This window comes from Pleurodeles waltl, chromosome 1_2, assembly GCF_031143425.1.
Source record: "Pleurodeles waltl isolate 20211129_DDA chromosome 1_2, aPleWal1.hap1.20221129, whole genome shotgun sequence".
In the NCBI taxonomy this organism is placed as follows: Eukaryota; Metazoa; Chordata; class Amphibia; order Caudata; family Salamandridae; genus Pleurodeles; species Pleurodeles waltl.
Genome location: NC_090437.1, coordinates 1,127,352,054 through 1,127,371,009, shown reverse-complemented (window position 1 = coordinate 1,127,371,009; position 18,956 = coordinate 1,127,352,054). Strand labels below are relative to the sequence as shown.

The 18,956-nt window shown below is 43.2% G+C and overlaps 1 protein-coding gene across 1 annotated transcript in view; it reads left to right on the top strand.

Moving 5' to 3' along the window:
• The window catches only part of C1QTNF7 (C1q and TNF related 7), a 148,066-nt gene extending 133,394 nt beyond the window's left edge, over positions 1-14,672 (top strand). The window contains exon 5 of the mRNA XM_069202630.1: positions 12,686-14,672. Coding sequence (XP_069058731.1) covers positions 12,686-13,314 — 629 coding nt within the window. The 3' untranslated portion in view covers positions 13,315-14,672. The remainder of the gene's footprint in view (positions 1-12,685) is intronic.
• Positions 14,673-18,956: the final 4,284 nt, after the last annotated feature.

Below are 18,956 nucleotides of genomic sequence, written 5' to 3'. Positions count from 1 at the left end.
CAAAGTATTTCAGTGTCTGCTAAGCAGACACTGAAATACGCGACGGATGCAACTGCACCCGTCGCACCCCTGCAACTACGCCGGCTCAATTCTGAACCGGCGTCCTCGTTGCAGGGGCATTTCCTCTGGGTCGGCGGGCGCTCTTTTGGAGAGCGCCCGCCGGCCCAGAGGAAATGTCTGAATGGCCGCCGCAGTCTTTTGACCGCGGTGCGGTCATTCAGCGGCGGTACCTTGGCGGACGGCCTCCGCCGTCCGCCAAGGTCAAAATGACCCCCTCTGTGTGGACTTGAGAGGTTTGAACCAGAACATTATAACTGACAACTTTCCTTTGCCTAACATCAATGAGTTGATCTTACTTATGAAAGATGCCAAATACTTTTCTAAGTTAGATCTCAAGCACGCTTATCATCAAATAAGACTTCATCCGTTGTCTAAGGCTCTCACTGCTTTCATCACCATGGAGGGCACGTACCACTTTACCCGGATGCCTTTTGGATTGGCATCTGCTGCCAGTGTATTTCAGAGGATGATGAGTCATATTTTTAAAGGTTTGGAAAATTTACTCTTTTTACAAGATGACATTCTTGTTTTTGGCAACACTATTGAAAATCATAATATCACATTGAAGAGGTTGTTGGACAGACTATTGGAGTCTGGTTTGACATTACGTCAGGAAAAGTGTCAGTTCTTGATGAAGGAGGTGGAGTATCTTGGACATTCGATATCGCAGGAGGGTGTTAAACCAAAAAAAGACTTACTAAATGCTATTAGGTCGGCGCCAGCTCCTAAGGACAAAGACCAATTACGGTCATTTTTGGGGCTTGTTGATTATTATTCCAAGTTTGTCAAAGACTTTGCCAGCAAAACTGAATGTTTAAAGGTGCTCTTGCGCAAGGGAGCAAGTTTTGAGTGGGGAGTGGCACAGAGTCAATGTTTCCAAATGATAAAAGATGAGGTGTGTGGTGCGGGTGTCTTAGTGTCCTTCGACACCAGGAAAAAAACAATTGTTCCTTTTGACACAAGCACACTGGGCATTGGTGCGGTCTTGTCACAGTTGCATGGATCTGTTCAGAAAACTGTTGCCTTTGCTTCTCACACGTTAAGGACTGCAGAGAGGCATTATACAGTTATTGAACTAGAGACTTCAGCTGCAGCATAGGGTGTGGAATACTTTCGCACATATGTATGGGGTAGTAACATCACGTTGCATACTGATCATAAGCCTTTGCTTAAAATGTTGTCACCTGGTAGGACTGGTATGGGGTCAGCGAGACTGGCAAGATTAGCTTCACGTCTACAAGAATATGATTACAATGTTGAGTTCATTCCTGATTGGAAGAATGTACAGGCTGACTGCCTTTCTCATTTGGCTCTTGATTGGCAAATGGTGGATAAAGTGAATGTGCTAGAGAGTGAGTGCGAGGGTGCGGTAGCATCAGTGTGTGAAGTTACGCAATGGAGTAAAGGAGTAGTGAATGAAACAGAATGGGATATGGCGATGAAGGATGATGTGATTTTAGAGAGGGTCATTGAGTTGGTAAGGAAGGGAGGCAGAAGAGACAGCACTCTTCCTGTGTTGGTATGGCCGTTCAACAAGGTTTTAGATGAACTCTCAGAAGTTGATGGGAGGATAATATTGCGTGGAGAGAAGATTGTTCCACCAGGAGGTGTACGGAAAAAATTGTTTGATATTGTGCATGAGGGTCACCTGGCACAAACAATTACCAAGAGGAGGTTGAGAATGGAGTTTTGGTGGCCTGGGATGGATGATGATGTTGTGAGATGGGTTGAGAGGTGTTCGGTGTGTCTACGAAGTGAGAAAAGGTTAAAAGTGGGAAGACAGTCTGACGGGGGTAATATAGCCGACCCAGGCAGGCCGTGGCATAGTGTGTGCTTGGATTTTATTGGACCTTTGGCTGGTGTAGGCAGAGGTAAGAGTTTTGCACTGGTTATGGTGGATGTACATTCCAAATGGCTCATTGTCAAGTATATGTCGGAAGTTACGACTGCTGCGACCATAAGCGTTTTGAGGGAGATTTTTATCGAGGAGGGTTTCCTGTAGTGTTGATTACCGATAATGGTATGCAGTTGACGTCTTATGAGATGAAAGTTTTTCTGGACTCATGTGGAGTGAAGCATATGCGTACAGCGTTGTACAATCCTCGTGCTAACGGAATTGTAGAACGGGCTAATGGTATGATTAAAGGTGGCCTACAATTGGCCGTTGTTAATGGCTTGGACGTTGAATTGATGATTTCAGATATGGTTTGGGCGCACCGGTCCACAGAGAATCTTGTTTCTGGGAAGGTACCGTTTGAAATCATGAGAGGCAGGAAACGGGTGGGTAAACTCAAAACTTCATGAATGGAGAAATTGGTTAGAGGATGTAGCGAGTGTGAGGGTGAGCATGTAAGTGAGACAGTGTGCAATGAGGCGAAGATTAAGCCGGGTGATTGGGTGAAAATCAAGTCAGGAAGAATAAAAAAAGGGGTCTGCAAGTTTTTAGGTCCTTTCAAAGTTCGAAATGTTCACAGGTGGCATGTGTTGCTTGAAAATGGTCAGCGCTGGAGTTTCAGACGGGTCGCTAAATTTGCTTCAGATTGGTCTGGGGAGAATGAGTTGAGCAGTGATGATTGTAGTGGTTATATGCTGTAGGACCTTGTAGATATCAGGAGGGTGAGCGTGTTCAGGATTGTGGTGGAAATGGTGTTGCTACAAGTGTTATGGATACATCTTCTTGTGGTATGAAGGCAAGGATTCCTAGGGTTAGAAGGCCACCCACATTTTTGAATGATTATGTAACTTAGTGCCTTTATTTCTTTGTGTGATTTTCTAGTATGATTAACCTTGGTTTTCTGGTCGTAATGTTTTTGTTTATTCGCATTGTTATTTTGTTTGTTCTCTTATATATTGTTTATATTAGGTGTTTTATTTACGTTGGGTATTCTACTCTCCTTGGTGTTGTTAATGGAGAGGGATGTGTTGTGATGTGGCTCGTGGCTGCTTGCTTGTTCAGCCTTGAGCCAAACTTCTAGAACACGGTGCGGTGTTCGCTTTCCCGGCAGTTGGCTTGCTGATCGGGAAACAGAGAGCATCGCGCTTGGAAGAGCTCACGAATAAACTACGTTCATCCCTTGAAGTTTTGTGTTGGCGTACTTTCTTCACAACATGTAGCTGCATCTGTGTAACTCCCTATCTTGCACTGTCTTGCTTTGTCTTCTATTTTTTTCCCAATTACAATTCAAATATGTCTGTGTGTTGCATTTTCTTCCCTCTGAAGAATGGGTGGGAAATTACCAGATCCGGGATGGCCAAGACGGCAGGCACAAGTTTGTGAGATCTCGGCCATGCTGCTCTTTGACCTTCTTCCACAGGTGCTGGCATGCCTAAAGCCAGAGGGGGGCTGCCATTACCCTCCTGGAGGACAGCAGTGACCGTCTGGAGTGGTCCAGAGCCATTTTCGTACCTCGGCCACCAATGATGTCTCTGGCCTGAGGCGGGCTGCCTCCAACATGGCGACCCAGGGCTGAGTCCTGCCTCCTCTCAGAGACCACTGTGAGTTGGGCAAACCTACTCGAGGTGCTGCAACCCCTGGCCCTGTGGAACTTCTGCTGCATGCGCTGCTCTGGTGACGGCCCCCCGTGAAAGCCCAATCTGCCATTCTGGACTTTGTGGGACGGACGTGCCGCTTGAATTAGTCGCTGACTCTGGGCTTAGCAGTCGCCACTGGAACTGGGGGGGGGGGGCCTCCCCCAAGCCTGCAGGCACAGCACCGATTTGGGCAGGGCATCCACCTTACTTGTGCCCACTTGTGACATCTCTGATTCAGGAAGAAGACCCCTAAGGCTGCACTGGTTGCACCACACTGCAATACTGGCTTATCTCAAGACAATGCTGTGGGGAACCCAACGCGCTTTTGAAACTGTGCCTGTGACCTGGCACCAACTTCTTGTGCCCGGGCTTCATGCCTGGCACAAGCTGGTCAGTTGCTGTTCATGGCGTAACCTACCTGCACATTCTTCACCACCGTTGGGTTCCCCGGTGTGGGCCAGCATCTCACTGCCTACCTCACTGCACCACCAGCTCAGGATGGGCCGGGACAAAAGGGAAATGGGCCAGGCCAAGATGGATAAATATACGCCCCCCGTTCCCCAGGGGAATCGTATAAGGACCCATACAAGAATATTCACCAATCGAGAATAACACATAACTTATCCTACAAGCCATTACTGACTCCTGGAAATCAAAATACGGGAGTTGTGGGTGGATGTGTCCCTGCTGCGCCAGGATCTTTGCCAAACTGTTTAAAGGGTCTCAGAAGTGGAGATGAGGATTTCCACTTTAAAAGATACCATTAAACACCTTTCCTCAGAGGTATCACGACTGACCAATGATGCAAAGCTCCTCCAAGACCGAGAGGAAGACGCCAAAAACAGAGTATGGCGCAATAACCCACACTTTATTGGCTTTCCTGAGGGGTCTGAAGGTCCAACTCCTGAGGGCTTCCTTGAACAGTGGCCCTGCACCTGGCTAAAACCTGAGGAGCTCTCCTCTTGTTTTGTTCTCGAGTGGGCACATTGCTCCCTAGCTGCCAAACCCCTCTGGGGTCTCCTTCTTGCTCCCTAATTTCCCGTTTCCTGAACTATAGGGATCACGGTGCGGTCCTGCAGTGAGCTTGTCGGACCAAAGAACTTAAGTATCAGTCAGGGTGAATACTGGTCTTTCCGGACTATACCCACATGGGACAGGCCTTCGATCAGGTCAAGGCCAAGCTGTAGAACATGCATATTCCCTGTATGCTCCCCTACTCTGCAAATCTAAGAATTATTCACCATTCCAAAACTGTATTCTTTGATTCTCCAACAAAGACCTGGACATGGCTCACAGAACAACATCCACTTGCCACTAACCCTCCACTTTCCTGGGACTCCTCCGACCTTCCTCGGATGGACAGTCAGCACAAGGGGGGAGACCAAAGAGCCAACAGAAGCGGTTGTGCCATTGACCGACATGCCATTTGGATATGGATGCTACTACAGACTCCAATGGGTAGAAAAGCCAGCGATGAGGTAATGTCACGTTTGAGGGACACACGGCCCCAGACCCTACCTTCAATGCAAACTCTGGATGAATGGTCAGTCTGCTATAAACCTTTGTGTGCATGCAATCACTGCTGTACCCTACACAAATCTTGTTGAATTGCAGTTCTGAGAGCAACGGTCGAGGTGGTCCTTTGGTCCGCTTAGAATAATTTCCCCTTAGTTATTCCTGTTTATTGCATGTTGGGAATGGGCGACAGATGCTTCTTATGAGTGGAAAGTATAGGGTGGGGGAAGTTGAGGGGTTATGGGGATTGTTCACTACATTTTAGGTATGTTTGCATTGTGTTGTTCTTTTGTCTTGCATGTACCTTGGCTGGGCATAGGACTCAAAGTCCCTCATTTAAGAACCCCAGCCGGTGATCTTTGCTGAACACATCCCTTCCACTGCCACCACCGATCTCTATCTAACCTGCAAATGCGGTCTGACACATATTTTTCTATACCCAGCCATGGCTCAAGCATTCTCAGTTTTTACATGAATGTTAGATCGCATTAGGAGAAGAGCTGTGTTTCAGTTCCTTCAGCACCACTCCCCACATGTGGTGCTAATGCAGGAAACGCACCTCTAGGGAACCAACTGTCAATTTTTGACCCACAAAGGTTATGACAGGGTGCTGTACGCAGGGTATGTTAGGGGCTCCAGAAGGCTCGCTTCTTCTTCATAGGGACCCCTGCTGGCCGTAACCACTGTCACATGAGATACCCAGGGTAGATATATCCTTTTAGAAGGCTCACTGTAAGGCACCCTGTATAATATCCTATGCATATATGTCCCCCCACAATGCACCAAACCATGCTGAAAGTTAATGGGGACTTAGAAGCCTCCCTCCCTCAGACAACAACAATATTAGGAGGTGACTTCAATGATATTATGGACTCAAATGACTGGTATCGGACAAAGGAACTCACTCCCAGACACAGCCAGGGTTTACAGGACTGGTCAAAGAGACTCGGCCTCAGTGACACTTGGCGGGTATGGCACCCAAGTGATCTGGGCTTTACTCAAGAGTCGACTGCTCATAGATACCTCACCCTCAGTGATTATTTGTTTCTGCCAACCGCTGACCTACTTTTCAGAATCCCAGACCCTGCCTCGGGGCTATCGGACCATGCACTGGTCCTGCCTGGGTTTGACTTATCCCCCAAGGGTAATGCCCAATCTGGCATCTTAACACTTGGTTCCTTTGGGACGAGGAATTCACTGAACACTTGTCAACTGAATTTAAAGTATTTCTCGAGACTAACAAGGGGTCTGTTGACTCTGCCACGACCCTGTGGGAAGTGGGTAAAGCTTATGTGAAGGGTCTAGCCTGCTCCTTCCTCCGGGGAACTGATCGGGAAAAACACCTCCTGATGGTCCAGCATGAAACCTCGATATCGCGTATAGTTCACAGGGACCCAGGGGCACTCACAGCCCTGGAGAAACACCAGGTAGAACTGGATGGGCCTTCTCTATGCCACATTTGTTTGGATGAAGCCTGCAAATGCTGGATGGAGTCCACGTCCGGGTCTACGAATGGGGCGACAAATCGATTCAACTGTTACACTGGCTTGCTACACACCAACCCGAAAACAGAGTGATACCTCGCATTATGGGGAGTTCTGGATCATGGGTGGAGGACTCAAGGGGGATCCCTCATGTTTTCGCCCACTACTACAAGGAGCTTTATGGCCATAAACTACACCCCAGCATTGTCACAGTGACCCCTTTGGTAGAGGAACTTCCCTTGCCCTGTATTTCCTCTCAGGATAAAACTGCCTTGGCCTTGGAAAAAGATAGTACTGCACATGAGATTGGGGATGCGCTGGCAGACCTCAATTTGGGGGAAAACTCCAGGACCAGAAGGGCTCTATCACAGGCTTGGCCCTGACGTGATTCAGCCCCTCCTCAGGTTATATACGAGGCAGTAGCCCATGGCCACGTCTTCCCAGAGATTAACCAAGCCAATATTGTGGTCCTTCCAAAACGAGGCCGCATTCTGACAACTTGTGCTTTGTTTTAGCCCATATCTATCATTAACAGCAATGTTAAAGTATATGCAGAGATTTTGGCAAATCATCTGTTGATGGTCCTCCATGCCTTGGTCCACCTGCACCAATGTGGATTTATTATGCAGTACCAGGCACCGCTCTTAGTAGTTTTCCTTTATCAGAATTCTAGGAGGCCTAGTGGCTCTCCTTTTATTAGACTTTGAAAAGGCTTTTGATACAGTAGATTGGTTTATCTTGACAAGGTGCTCAGCGGCATGGGACTTGGACCTTGTTTCCAGGCATACATGAAGGTCCTCTATGAGGCCCCTCGAGCCGAGTGTGGGTTAATGGTGTTTTATCAGACCCCTTCACAGTGAGGGGGGGCACCAGGCAAGGGTGCCTATTTTCTCTGCTTTTCTTCGTGCTCGCTATCAAATCGTTGCGGTCGTGGATTCGGTGTGAAGCCCAGGTGTGGGGATTCGAATGGGGGCTGGCAATGGAGGGCCACATAGTACTGTATGCAGATGTTGTCCTTTTATTCATGCCCAAACCGGCTGAAATGGGGCCAGGAGTTCTTCAAATCCTTAGCATTTTTGGGGAAGCATCGAGTATTCAGGTCAACTGGGGCAAATCCTTATTGGTCCCGCTAAAAGGGGACCACCAGGACGAGGCCTGGTAATCCACAGTCCCAGTCCTCGGGGTGTTTATATCCTGGGAGCCGGACTTGATATGGAGCCTGTATCTCTCCCCAGTGGTGTGCAGGGCTAAAAAGGACCTCTCACACAGGCTTAATCTCCCTCTTAATACCATGGACAGGATCATCTTGTACAAGATGATGGTCTTGCCCAGACTCCTGTATGCTTTACAAAATTATCCCTGTCACTTTCCACAAACATTGTTTGACTCAGTCCTGGCCATAGGACGTAGATTTATTTGAGCCAGAGGTGCCCCCAAGGTGGCCTTTGGGAAATGCACTCAGGCAATGTATGACAGGGGTCTGGCCATGGTGGACATACGACTATATTACTGGGCAACTCAATTACTCCCCACTAATGACTGGCTACATGGAGGATGGGATGACCAGCCTACAGAGGTGAGTTGGCCCTACTGTGACTAGGCACTGTGATCCATGTCCTTTATGGCACCCCCATTCCTTCTGATGTCGCAGAGATAACTGAAGTGGCATTTAAAGGGTGGAGAGCAACCCTCCGGTGGCTGGGTTGGAATCACAAACTTACTAGGGAGACCTCACTCTGGGAGGGTATATCGCTGGCTCGGGTGTCCTCAATGGAGAGATTTAAAGGGCGGGATTCTATTGGGATATGTTTGGGGCGGCCACCACTTGAAATCGCTCCATGAGCTACAAACAGAATTTCAAATGCCAACCTCCAAATTCTACTGCTATCTAAACTCTGACATGCACTAAATACTACAACAGTGACCTTCAGGGTCTCACCAAATACAGTCCCCTTAAAAACAAAATCCTCATGGACCATTTGGACGAGGACGGGGTATCCCAGATTTACAGATCCCTTGTGATACATTCATCAACCTCTCTGATTCCCCTGAAAGAATGGTGGGAGGGTTGGGTTGGGACTTTGGACGAAGCAGACTGACAAGATGCCGGTATGGCTCACTGCAATTTAACTATTTCAGTCAGACTATGCTTTATCCAATTCAAATGCCTCCATTACCCCGACATGACCCCTCTCCGCTTGTGGAGAGCAGGTTTATTAGACTCCTCGGTGTGCCATAGGTGTGAGAACCCCACAAGCGATTTTTTCCATGTGGCAATGCTCAGTGATACAGGGATTCTGGACTGCTGTTCATGCTGTGCTATCTGCTGTGGTGGGTATGACTATTGAGGCCATTCCAAAAATTGTTCTGCTTACCGTCTTGAACCAATTGGGCGGGCCTAGTGGGGACAGGACTTTGGTGGACCTGGGTACACTCTTGTCTAAACGAGATATAGCTCATAATTGGATCTCTCCTGTGGCCCCTTTGACTGAGGTGTGGACTAGGGGAAGAGATTGGTGTGGCAAAATGGAACAAACTATTTATGAAGCCAGGGGGTGCCCCTGTAAGTATGATACAATCTGGAAGAAATGGTGGGACTATCACAGTTTGGTAATCTAGATGCAACCCCTGAAACTTTGTGTATGTGTGGGGGGGGTTCGTTCCGATTACATGTGATACTGATGATACCATGTGTATTATTTTTCCTATTGTTAACCTGCAAAATGTCAATAAAATGTTCTATAAAAAACAAAAAAAATACCAGATAATTGTCCTTTTTGTCAAGTTTCTCCTGTGTAAAGCAAATAATTTTTGCATTCCTGTTCTTCTGCTGTAGAAGCATGCAACCATCTAGCATTTCCCCCAGTTTCCGACATAGCATTGCTTGAACAGTTAACAAAGCAGTGCCTACCACTTAAACTCTAAACAAAATTGTGTCAGGGTTTCTTTTTAACAAAAATTAATGTGTTTTCCATGTGGAATAATATATGACCTTTAAACCGAAGAAAGTTGCCTCTTTAAATTCTGCAAAGAGTATCCAATTACGTTTTGGAAAGGTGCAGATCCATTAAGCGGGTTGTGCAAGCTTCCAGTGTAGGCCGTGCTTGTTGCTTTTTCAGCTCGGTGAACTACAAATGCAATCTGCAAACACCGATGGCGTAACAATAGTCCCTGCAGCACCCGAGCTCCAGGCGGGCCTTTCCGGCACCGTGCACAGGCCTCTGAATGAGAGTTCCTGACTTGGTCAAGGGCGTGGGCCTCCATGTATTTTGTAGCCCCCCCCCCCCCCCCCCCCCGCACACACACATACACACACACACTGGCCATTGGCAACACCAATCAGTTTCAGACTAGGCATAATTTGCCACAGTTTAAAAAGCACAATAAATGCAATTATATATTTTAAAAAGCCTATTTTTCAACCAGTTAAGTTAGCAGATTTTCCCCTAACTTTGCAGGGCTGAAACCGGAAGTCTCACAGCTGTATTTTGAGGCATGGCTTCCCATTTCAAGTCAGCAGAGATCTGGGCGGTTCTTCTGACTAGAGCCGTTTAGCAGCATGGGCAAAGTGGGCCCAGGCCCCCCGCCATTCAAGGTGCCCGCTGATAGAGCCAGCTCTGTTCTGCATACAGTCTTTCCCTAATGACCTTGAATAATTCTTGAACAGATTGTTTTAAATACCATTCTTAAGAAAAAAGTTTATTTTTAGATTAAAACAGGTCCTCATATATGAAAAAAGGGGGGGGGGGCACAAATATTATTTGCAATCGCATTAGTGAGCTGCTGCTGTATATTATTGAAAAACACACGTCACTATCATTGAATATTCGATTTAGAATTCGCCTCTGCATTCTGTGACCTAGCCAAAGAGGACATGAAAGAGCTGAAACTGGAGCATAAATTCTAAGCTTTTCCAAAAAGGGGGCTCCAAATTATGTTTGGCCCAGGACCCCCTTAATCCTTAAAATGTCCCTGCAGCTGACCTCAAACAATTATTTTCAGCCGAGCTCTCTATAAATAAATGCAAGTTTCAATCAGCAATGTGACCTTATTTATTATAGCGTCAATTAGGTTTTTTACATATTAAAATCCCCTTTCTGGACATGTGAAGCCCTTGGGCAAAACATACACAATCTGTAAATAAAACAATCTGCCTTGCCACTAAGGTTTTTAGAGTGGGCCTTCTGGTTTGGAGTCCATGGCCTACTGTTCGGAGTCAGTGGCCCCCATTCATTTTGTATGCCCTAAGCTCCACTAGAATAGCCATTTGCAACAGATAAGTGAACCAAGTAATTGCGAAAGTACTTACATGAAGGATCAAAGAATATCTTTACATACATATCAAACCACCTTTTTATTTGTTCGAAGTCTGCATATTCTGGCTCAGAATATACAAAGGACCCTCCCTGCAGCTCCAAAATGCTCATAAGAATGTCCCTGCACCCAACCAACTGGGCGCCCAATCACTGCTGTGCACAGCGTTCATACTTATGCAATAGGTATTGATCTGGGGGTCTTGCCTATGGTCAGGTACCACGTTGAATGGAGCATGCAGAAGCAAGGCTTCATCCGTGTTGCTGTGTGATTTTTATTTTTTGTAAAAAGCATTTTTTGGTTCTATGGACTTTGTGTCAGGTCTGCAAATTCCAGGACCCAGCCGTGAATGTCTGTAACCCGCCACCTTTTTTCTGCATTCCCAAACCCCGCTCTGGGTGAGAAAACTTTCCCCTTGATCAGATGTTTTTTTTTTTTTTTTTGCTTTGTGAGCTTTGTGTTAGCCAGGGTATGCTCTTCCAGCCCTTTTTTCCTTTTTTCCCGTTTTTCCCTGATATATTGACTGAGTCTCACATCACATTTGAGGTCATAACAGTCATTTTTCAGGCACAAAAGGACAACAAATTTGCTGGGATCCTTGGTGACAGAGGTCACCAAACAGTCTATAAATTATTGTACAATACACAAAATGCTCTCATTAATACTTCTTATTCCATTTGATGACTCTTTGCAATCGAAATATCTACAAAATTACAGAATGATTTTACACCAAACCACAAAAAGGCCCTATTCTCAGTAAACGTCTAATTGTTAAAAGTTTGATGTAATTCCATCCAGCAGTTAAATGCTGTGGCCATAGGCAAGATTTCGTACGGGAGGGTTTAGTAAGAAACACAACATGTGTTCCACGTCCCGTAACTCTTTGCATTGCATCGGATTTGCACAAAACTTGAGATATTGAAATTTATCCAGAAGAATCAAGCAACTGTCAAATTTCATGCAAACTCATCAAATGGACTTAAGGTTAATGGGAAACCATTAAGAACTTGTTAATGGAAACTAAGCCAACTATAAATACATAGCTGCTATATACACCTGTATATCTTAATTATGTATGTTATATGTATACACAGGCACAAACACACGCATTATCACAAAGCAGGGTTGATAAGAGAGTAGAGTGAGTTATTCTTCTTCTGCATAAGAACACTCCTCACTGCTTTACTGTCACAATATATTATTAATGGTGTTGAGCGAAACCAACCAGGAATGGATTATGCAAAAGTGTAAAATGAAATAATTCCCCATGACAAATGTGGGGACTGGCTTGAAGTAGGGAAAACCCATCTCTAAAAATGATTATAAATTCTGTAACTCATGGATCAATATTATTATATGTGTGGTATTGCATATCTCACTATTCATCTGCAAATCCTTTTAGTGTGCCATAACATATTGAAGGAACAGCTAAACGTTGCAATGGAAAAAGCCATAGAGATTTGTGTTTATCCTAACAGGCCTTAAAAATTTGATTTGCTTTATGCTTCTTTAATGTAAAATGCAGAGTAGTGGAATAAGAGTGTTAAATCTCCCAATTAAGGTGCCTTTTATAACCTATAGATGAATGATTGTTGTGTTGTAGTGATGTTTGGAAATGTTAATTTTACAAGAGTACTAATAAAAATGTATTTACAAAAAATCTAATAAAAGTGCATTTAAATGGATATTTAGAAAATGCATTTGTTTACAACTATTTGAGAATGGGACAAGCTAAAGGAAGTACACAGTTTATTTACAAAATTTACTGTCATTGTTTGAAGGCTTGAGAGGCAAGACGGGACCGTTGGGCATCGCTGGCGAGAAAGGGGACCAAGGAGAAACTGGCAAGCAAGGACCTGCAGGCACAAGTGGCGACAAAGGAGGAGTCGGATCCACTGGGCCACCTGGATCTAAGGGAGACCGAGGACAGAGGGGAGAGCCTGGCACACCGGGGATCTGCAAATGTGGAAATGTTGTCCTCAAATCAGCATTTTCTGTTGGAATTACCACTAGCTACCCAGAGGAAAGAGTGCCAATCATATTCAATAAGGTCCTATTCAGTGAGGGAGACCATTATGACCCATCCACTGGGAAGTTTGTTTGTGCTATTCCAGGGATTTATTACTTCTCTTATGAAATCACAATTGCTAACAAGCATCTTGCTATCAGTTTGGTGCACAACAGTGAGTACCGGATCAAAACATTTGATGCAAACACTGGTAACCATGATGTTGCATCAGGGTCAACTGTAATGTACCTGAAACCAAAGGATGAAGTGTGGCTTGAAATCTTCTACCCAGACCAAAATGGCCTCTTTTCAGACCCAGGCTGGTCCGACAGTTTGTTTTCTGGATTTCTGTTATATCCTGACTATGAATATTTGGAAACTCTCTACGAAAATGAAGGCTAGCCTTACGGCAGAGCTAAGCTTATCTTCTGTTGGATATGTATATAGTGAGGATACTAGTAAATGCAGTATATGTTTTCTACTTCTGCTAGAGCAGGTACAATTCTATTTTACCAAGTGACGTCAAGTTTAGCCAAGGGTGCCGACATTGCAAAGAAGAGTTTGTTGAATAAGAATGAAAAACATAATAATGATACTGCTAATGATCTAAATGTATTCTATTTTTAAAGAGAACAATGGCTTCACAATATGAATGGACAAATATATCAAAATTATATGTCCATAGTGACATCAGTAGTTGAATGATCGTCCTCTGGCATATCACAGTGAGACCACGGCTATCAAGAGAAGTAACGTGACAGGCATTAAGACAAAATGTGTTGCAGTGATACCACAGACTGCCAAGAGTTAGTCACAATCTCAATCATATTTTATTTATTTTGAAAGGAGCTTCATAGTGAGTACACAATCAATCAATGGTCCAGATTTATCAAACTAGTGTATTGTTACAAAAAGTAATACCAACTGACAAAAAGTCGTGAATTGGGATATATTTTCCAGGGCAAACCCTGATTTGCATTGGAAAATATCCCTTTCTTGGTACAAAATAGAACTTTATACTACTTTGTGCTACTTTGCATTAAGTGGGCCTCTCGTGGGTGGCACGTGGATATTTCCATGCAACCACCTATAGATCTTGATTCAAAGCCATATCTAATAAAAACGATAGGCAGAGCTTTGCTTGAAAAATGTATATCCTCCTCAAGACAGGAGAAACATTTGGGAAAAATTCAATTTTTAAACTTTTTTCTAACTTGTATGTGTGTGCTGTGATGTACAGAACACATTCACACTTGGAAACGTTTTAAACTATGGCTAAGCATAGTATTTTGTACTGGAAGAGTCACTTCTAGTACAAAATCTATTCTAGACATCACACAGACACCCTTGCACTATAGCAAGGCAGCCTAAAAGGTGCAAGTGCAGCGGGAGAGAGCAGCACCTCTGTATATTAGTAGACATAGTGCTGTCCTGCTGTCTCCCTTTCATGCAATGCAGTGCAGCACAGCAACTTTGGTATATGCACTGCAGCACAAGTTCTTAATACACTTCCCCAAGTTTACTGAAAGGTGCTTTCAACAAATTATCAATGATTTTTGTCATTCAATTTAAGAAATATAACAGTGAGATACTATAGACTGATCCTGTGCCAATGTTGTACTTCAAATTAGTTTTGAGGAGAATGCGATGCTGTGACCTTCTGCATGTTATTATAATTCTCATGAAAGCATAAGTGTGGTGGGATCATGATAATTTAATCATGAAAACAATAAAGGAGCACAAAATATTGAGGCAATGAATGGGACTGCATTCAATCATCAGTGAATTATGTATTCATGCATACACAAGAAAATATGGCATTACATGGTTCATAAACTCAGACATGCTCAGCAATGAACTTAGATCATAACTGCATAAAACACAACTAGAATAGGTGCAACCGAAATGTTTGCATGTGATCTAACCCATCATTAGAGAAGAACATACCTTAATAAAGAAATTGTGTTGACATGCTTAAAGGTTCATTAAGGGCTGGGTAAAAGGTGCCCTCATTGTTCCTATTTTCCATGATGTCACTCAGAAAAAATACCTCACTTACACCACTAAACAAATCTATCTGATGCCTATATGGAATCACATCTAGTACTGGTGTGCCTCTTGCCTTCTTTGTGTCCCCAAACTACAGGAAAGTGGAGGAGGAATGGGGGTGGGGTTAATTTTATTTATATGGGAAAAGTTCCAGAAAGTTGAATTTAACAAAAACGGTTTTGATGACTGTCAGAGAGCACTGAAGTTAATTCCATAGCCTAGGGACCATCAGAGAGGGATCACTGACAGAACATTGGTAACAAATATATCGTGTGAACAGAATATCGTGTCTAAATATCAAGGACCATAATATTGAGACGTAAGTGCAAATAGATAAGTACTGTTTTACTGTTCTTAACTCTAAATATATATATATATATATATATATATATATATATATATATATATATATATATATTTATAAATTTCATCAAAGCACATATATGTGGAGTTACATATAGTAAAACCTTCCTTATCCATAGAAACTTAGCTTCACAATATTTTTGTCCTCGATATTATTGACTTAATACTTTGTCTGTACTATATTTTTTTCCTGATATTGTGTCTAAACATCCACAGATATACTCCTTCTTTGGAGTGTTAGTTCATTTAAATGTGAGCTAGAGAAGGTACTAGATGTGAAGAAGCAGGTCAGAGATTACTTCTGTGATTGCTTGTGATGATCTTTTACTAGGTATCTAGATCCAATGCTACAGTGGGCTTTGTGAACTAATGTGAGGGTGGTAGAAGTCAGTGAAGAGAGAAAAGCTAGTTTGATTTTGCAATATCTAATAGACACTGATTTCTAAAGGCATGTAGGAGTAGATGAAAGAGCTCTACTGTCATACTCTTCTACAAACTCTTACATACTTTTGTGAATCATCTCCAAAACATCCAAAATGACTCTAAAACAGGAATGTTCAAGTTGAAGTCATATTCAATATATGCAAATAGAATGTGCTATGTCCTCTTTGCATTTTTATTAATCAGGAGTTGGATTTTTTGGGGCTGAGTCACAAAGACATGTAAGTGTACTTAGAATGGTACTCCTCTAGTACTACTTTCCGTGCTCCTAGATGCTTTTGTGAATTGACCCCTAAAGGCAAGTGATTCATTCAGATATTGGATTTCATTTATCTGATTTACAGGGAGGTCAGAAAAATGTTGCTGAAAACCACAGTTAATAATTTAGACACATGAGCAAAAAGCAAGAGCAACTGACTACAATGACAATGGGATATCAGGTACAGCTTTATAATTGTAATCTACTTGATCATATCTTCTCTTCTAAGACCCCTGGCTGAATTGGAAAGCTGTTCTTAACTTTGCTAGAAAATGCCATATTGTCCGGGGTATTGTCTGGGGTACTTTTCATTTATTTTGGGTGCTTAGATTATTTTTTCAGTATCTGAGCTAGAGTACTTGCGATGAAACTGCCCTTCTGGGCGGCATGATAAACAAGCATTGCCAAAACCAATAGGTCTGTCCTTAGTGTGCTAGCATGTGCAAACAGAAATTGCCCACATTTGTGTTTACATGCATTATCATTTTAAAGCAAGACCTACTGCATTTGGCATTTCTTCTTTATGTTATCTTTATTAAGCTATTCACCTCAAAACGGTTGATGTGATGTATGAGCTGGGCCAAAGTGAGACTGTCATTGTTGCCAAGGGAAAACTAAATACCAATGCTAACTGTTAGGATTGACAAGTGGTGTAAGGAGGGTTTCAGAATTAAAAATCAATAATGGTGTTGCAGGTCTGATTTTTCCCTGCAAACTCACTGATAATGAAAAATTAATTGCACCGAAAGATCATTTACTCCGTTAATACATCACACCATGTTTCAGAGATGTTGGCATGTTGCATGACACTGTGTCAGGTTAAACATAAGATTAGTGTTGAATATTTTTATGGCAAACCACAAAAATGCATGAAAAAATAATATTGCAAAAATAAAATTGATAGGATTTATAGAACCCCGAAAAAGTACTTTTAAAAATCTATTAGGACAGAACCTATTACTGAATTACACGATTACTCTAATGCACAAATGGCAGCTGATAATCGTATGATACCTGCATTAGAATTAGGGTGCAATGAAATGCGTAACAATTAGAGTGCAGTGAAATGCATAAGACTAAGAGTGCAGAGAAATGCATAAGCACATAAAACAAAAAACAGTGGTGCAATCAGAGCAATAACATGCACTAATTAAAATAATTCTACCATACGTTTAGGGCCAACCAGTTAAATGTAAATGTTCCTTGAATGATGAACAGACAAGCTAATAGAAAAAACAACTGTTCATGAGACTGTAAGACTCTTTCTTATTATGCTCCTGCCACAAATTCCAACATCTGCCAAGCGGAGTTTCTCTTTATAACGATGATCTGTTTTGGTCTTACAGCTGCTTCTAAAGAATAGCAGAAGGCAGAGTGGTTCTACAAGGTCCGTTGCTTCAATAACAGTTTCAACTTGATGCAACAATGTGGTTGTCTTACTGGCTGTGCTTTGTCAAACTATCTTAAAAACTTCTTGACTCACTGTTGTTATTTTCAGCAGCCAAAATCTCTGGGTGAAAGTAAAGTATAATCTTTGCAATAGGGCTGATAACTGCTGTTACCAGCCTCATCCGATTTAAGGGGCCACTCATAAGGACTTTAGTCAGTCTCAAAGTCAGTGCGTTTGTCAAAGATAAAGGCCTCTCTTTTCAATTAGGGCATTCACATTATTTCCTGTTCTCATTTCTTCATAGGTGGCATTCTTCTAAACAACTTACCAATAGCCAACAATGCATTAAAATAAGTAATTACATATCACTAGTACATACTGAATGGGTCCTGTGATCCACCACACCAGTAGAACCTCCCATGGGCAGAGAAGAGAGAAATGGGATAAAGAGGCTTCCAGTCAAATTTGGGTTGAACCACTACTCTGCATCACTGTTATATCCGCCACTGTGAGGCTGCAGAAAAATCTTGCAGCATCTTTCATCATGGTCTGCATCAAAAAGAATTACCAATACATCCAATACTGTATCATGGATCACAAAGCTTATTTTTTAACTTAAAAATATAGACAGCAAGATTATAAAGCAGGGAACTTGCAAGCAAAGGAATGTTAAACATAATTTGTTAGCAATAAGGACCCGATTATGAGCTAAGCATAGCTAGGTGGCAGGAATTAATTTCCACCAGTATCTCTGTACCTAACTATGATTATTATATGTTCATCCCCACTCTGTGAGGACAGTCTGCCTTTCCTTCCACGAGATGTGCTCAGTGTGAGCAGGTTTGGAATTTCACTCTCCTGCACCCACCAATATGTATGTTTTAAGCCATCCTTCTTGACATGCCTCCTGATTGCAGCTTCTAAATGGGCTGACAGGAAGTATAGCCGTTGATTCTCAGAGCCATCCTAGACTTTCAGTCTATTTCCAGAACAGAAAAGAAAACTGGATGTACCCTGAGAGAAGGATGTACACCTCATCTCCTTATGGTAATAGCTAGAAGTAGGGATAAGGTTCCCGCAGCTAGTAGTAGGTCTTCCTGGATGATGATTCTGAGAATGTTTTCAGTAAAGCGGAAGAGGAAATGCTTAAAAAGAAGGAGGGAATCCTGCAAGGAATTCTGCAAGGTGTCGGAAATTATTCAATCACTGCTTAATGCTCAGGATGTAAATGGCGCCTCAGCACCATCTCCTCAGAATATTCCCCAGGAGGACTCTCCCTGAAAGTTGGATGAAATAAAACCTAACAATTCCTGGGGCCGAATTACACAATGTGGTCCTTTTTTCTTGTTTGCTCCTGTGTGTAAACAAGGAGAGTGTCCTGTATTACAGTGATATCACTGCAGTGCTTTCAAGTGAAATACGGAGCGGCTTTGAAAAAGCCAATCCGTCTTTTACTGTGCAGGGGGCAACTTGCCTGCACGTTTCAGAGGGGTGAGAGATCCCCTTGCAGGCAGGAAGGACCCCCATCACACCCTCCAGAGG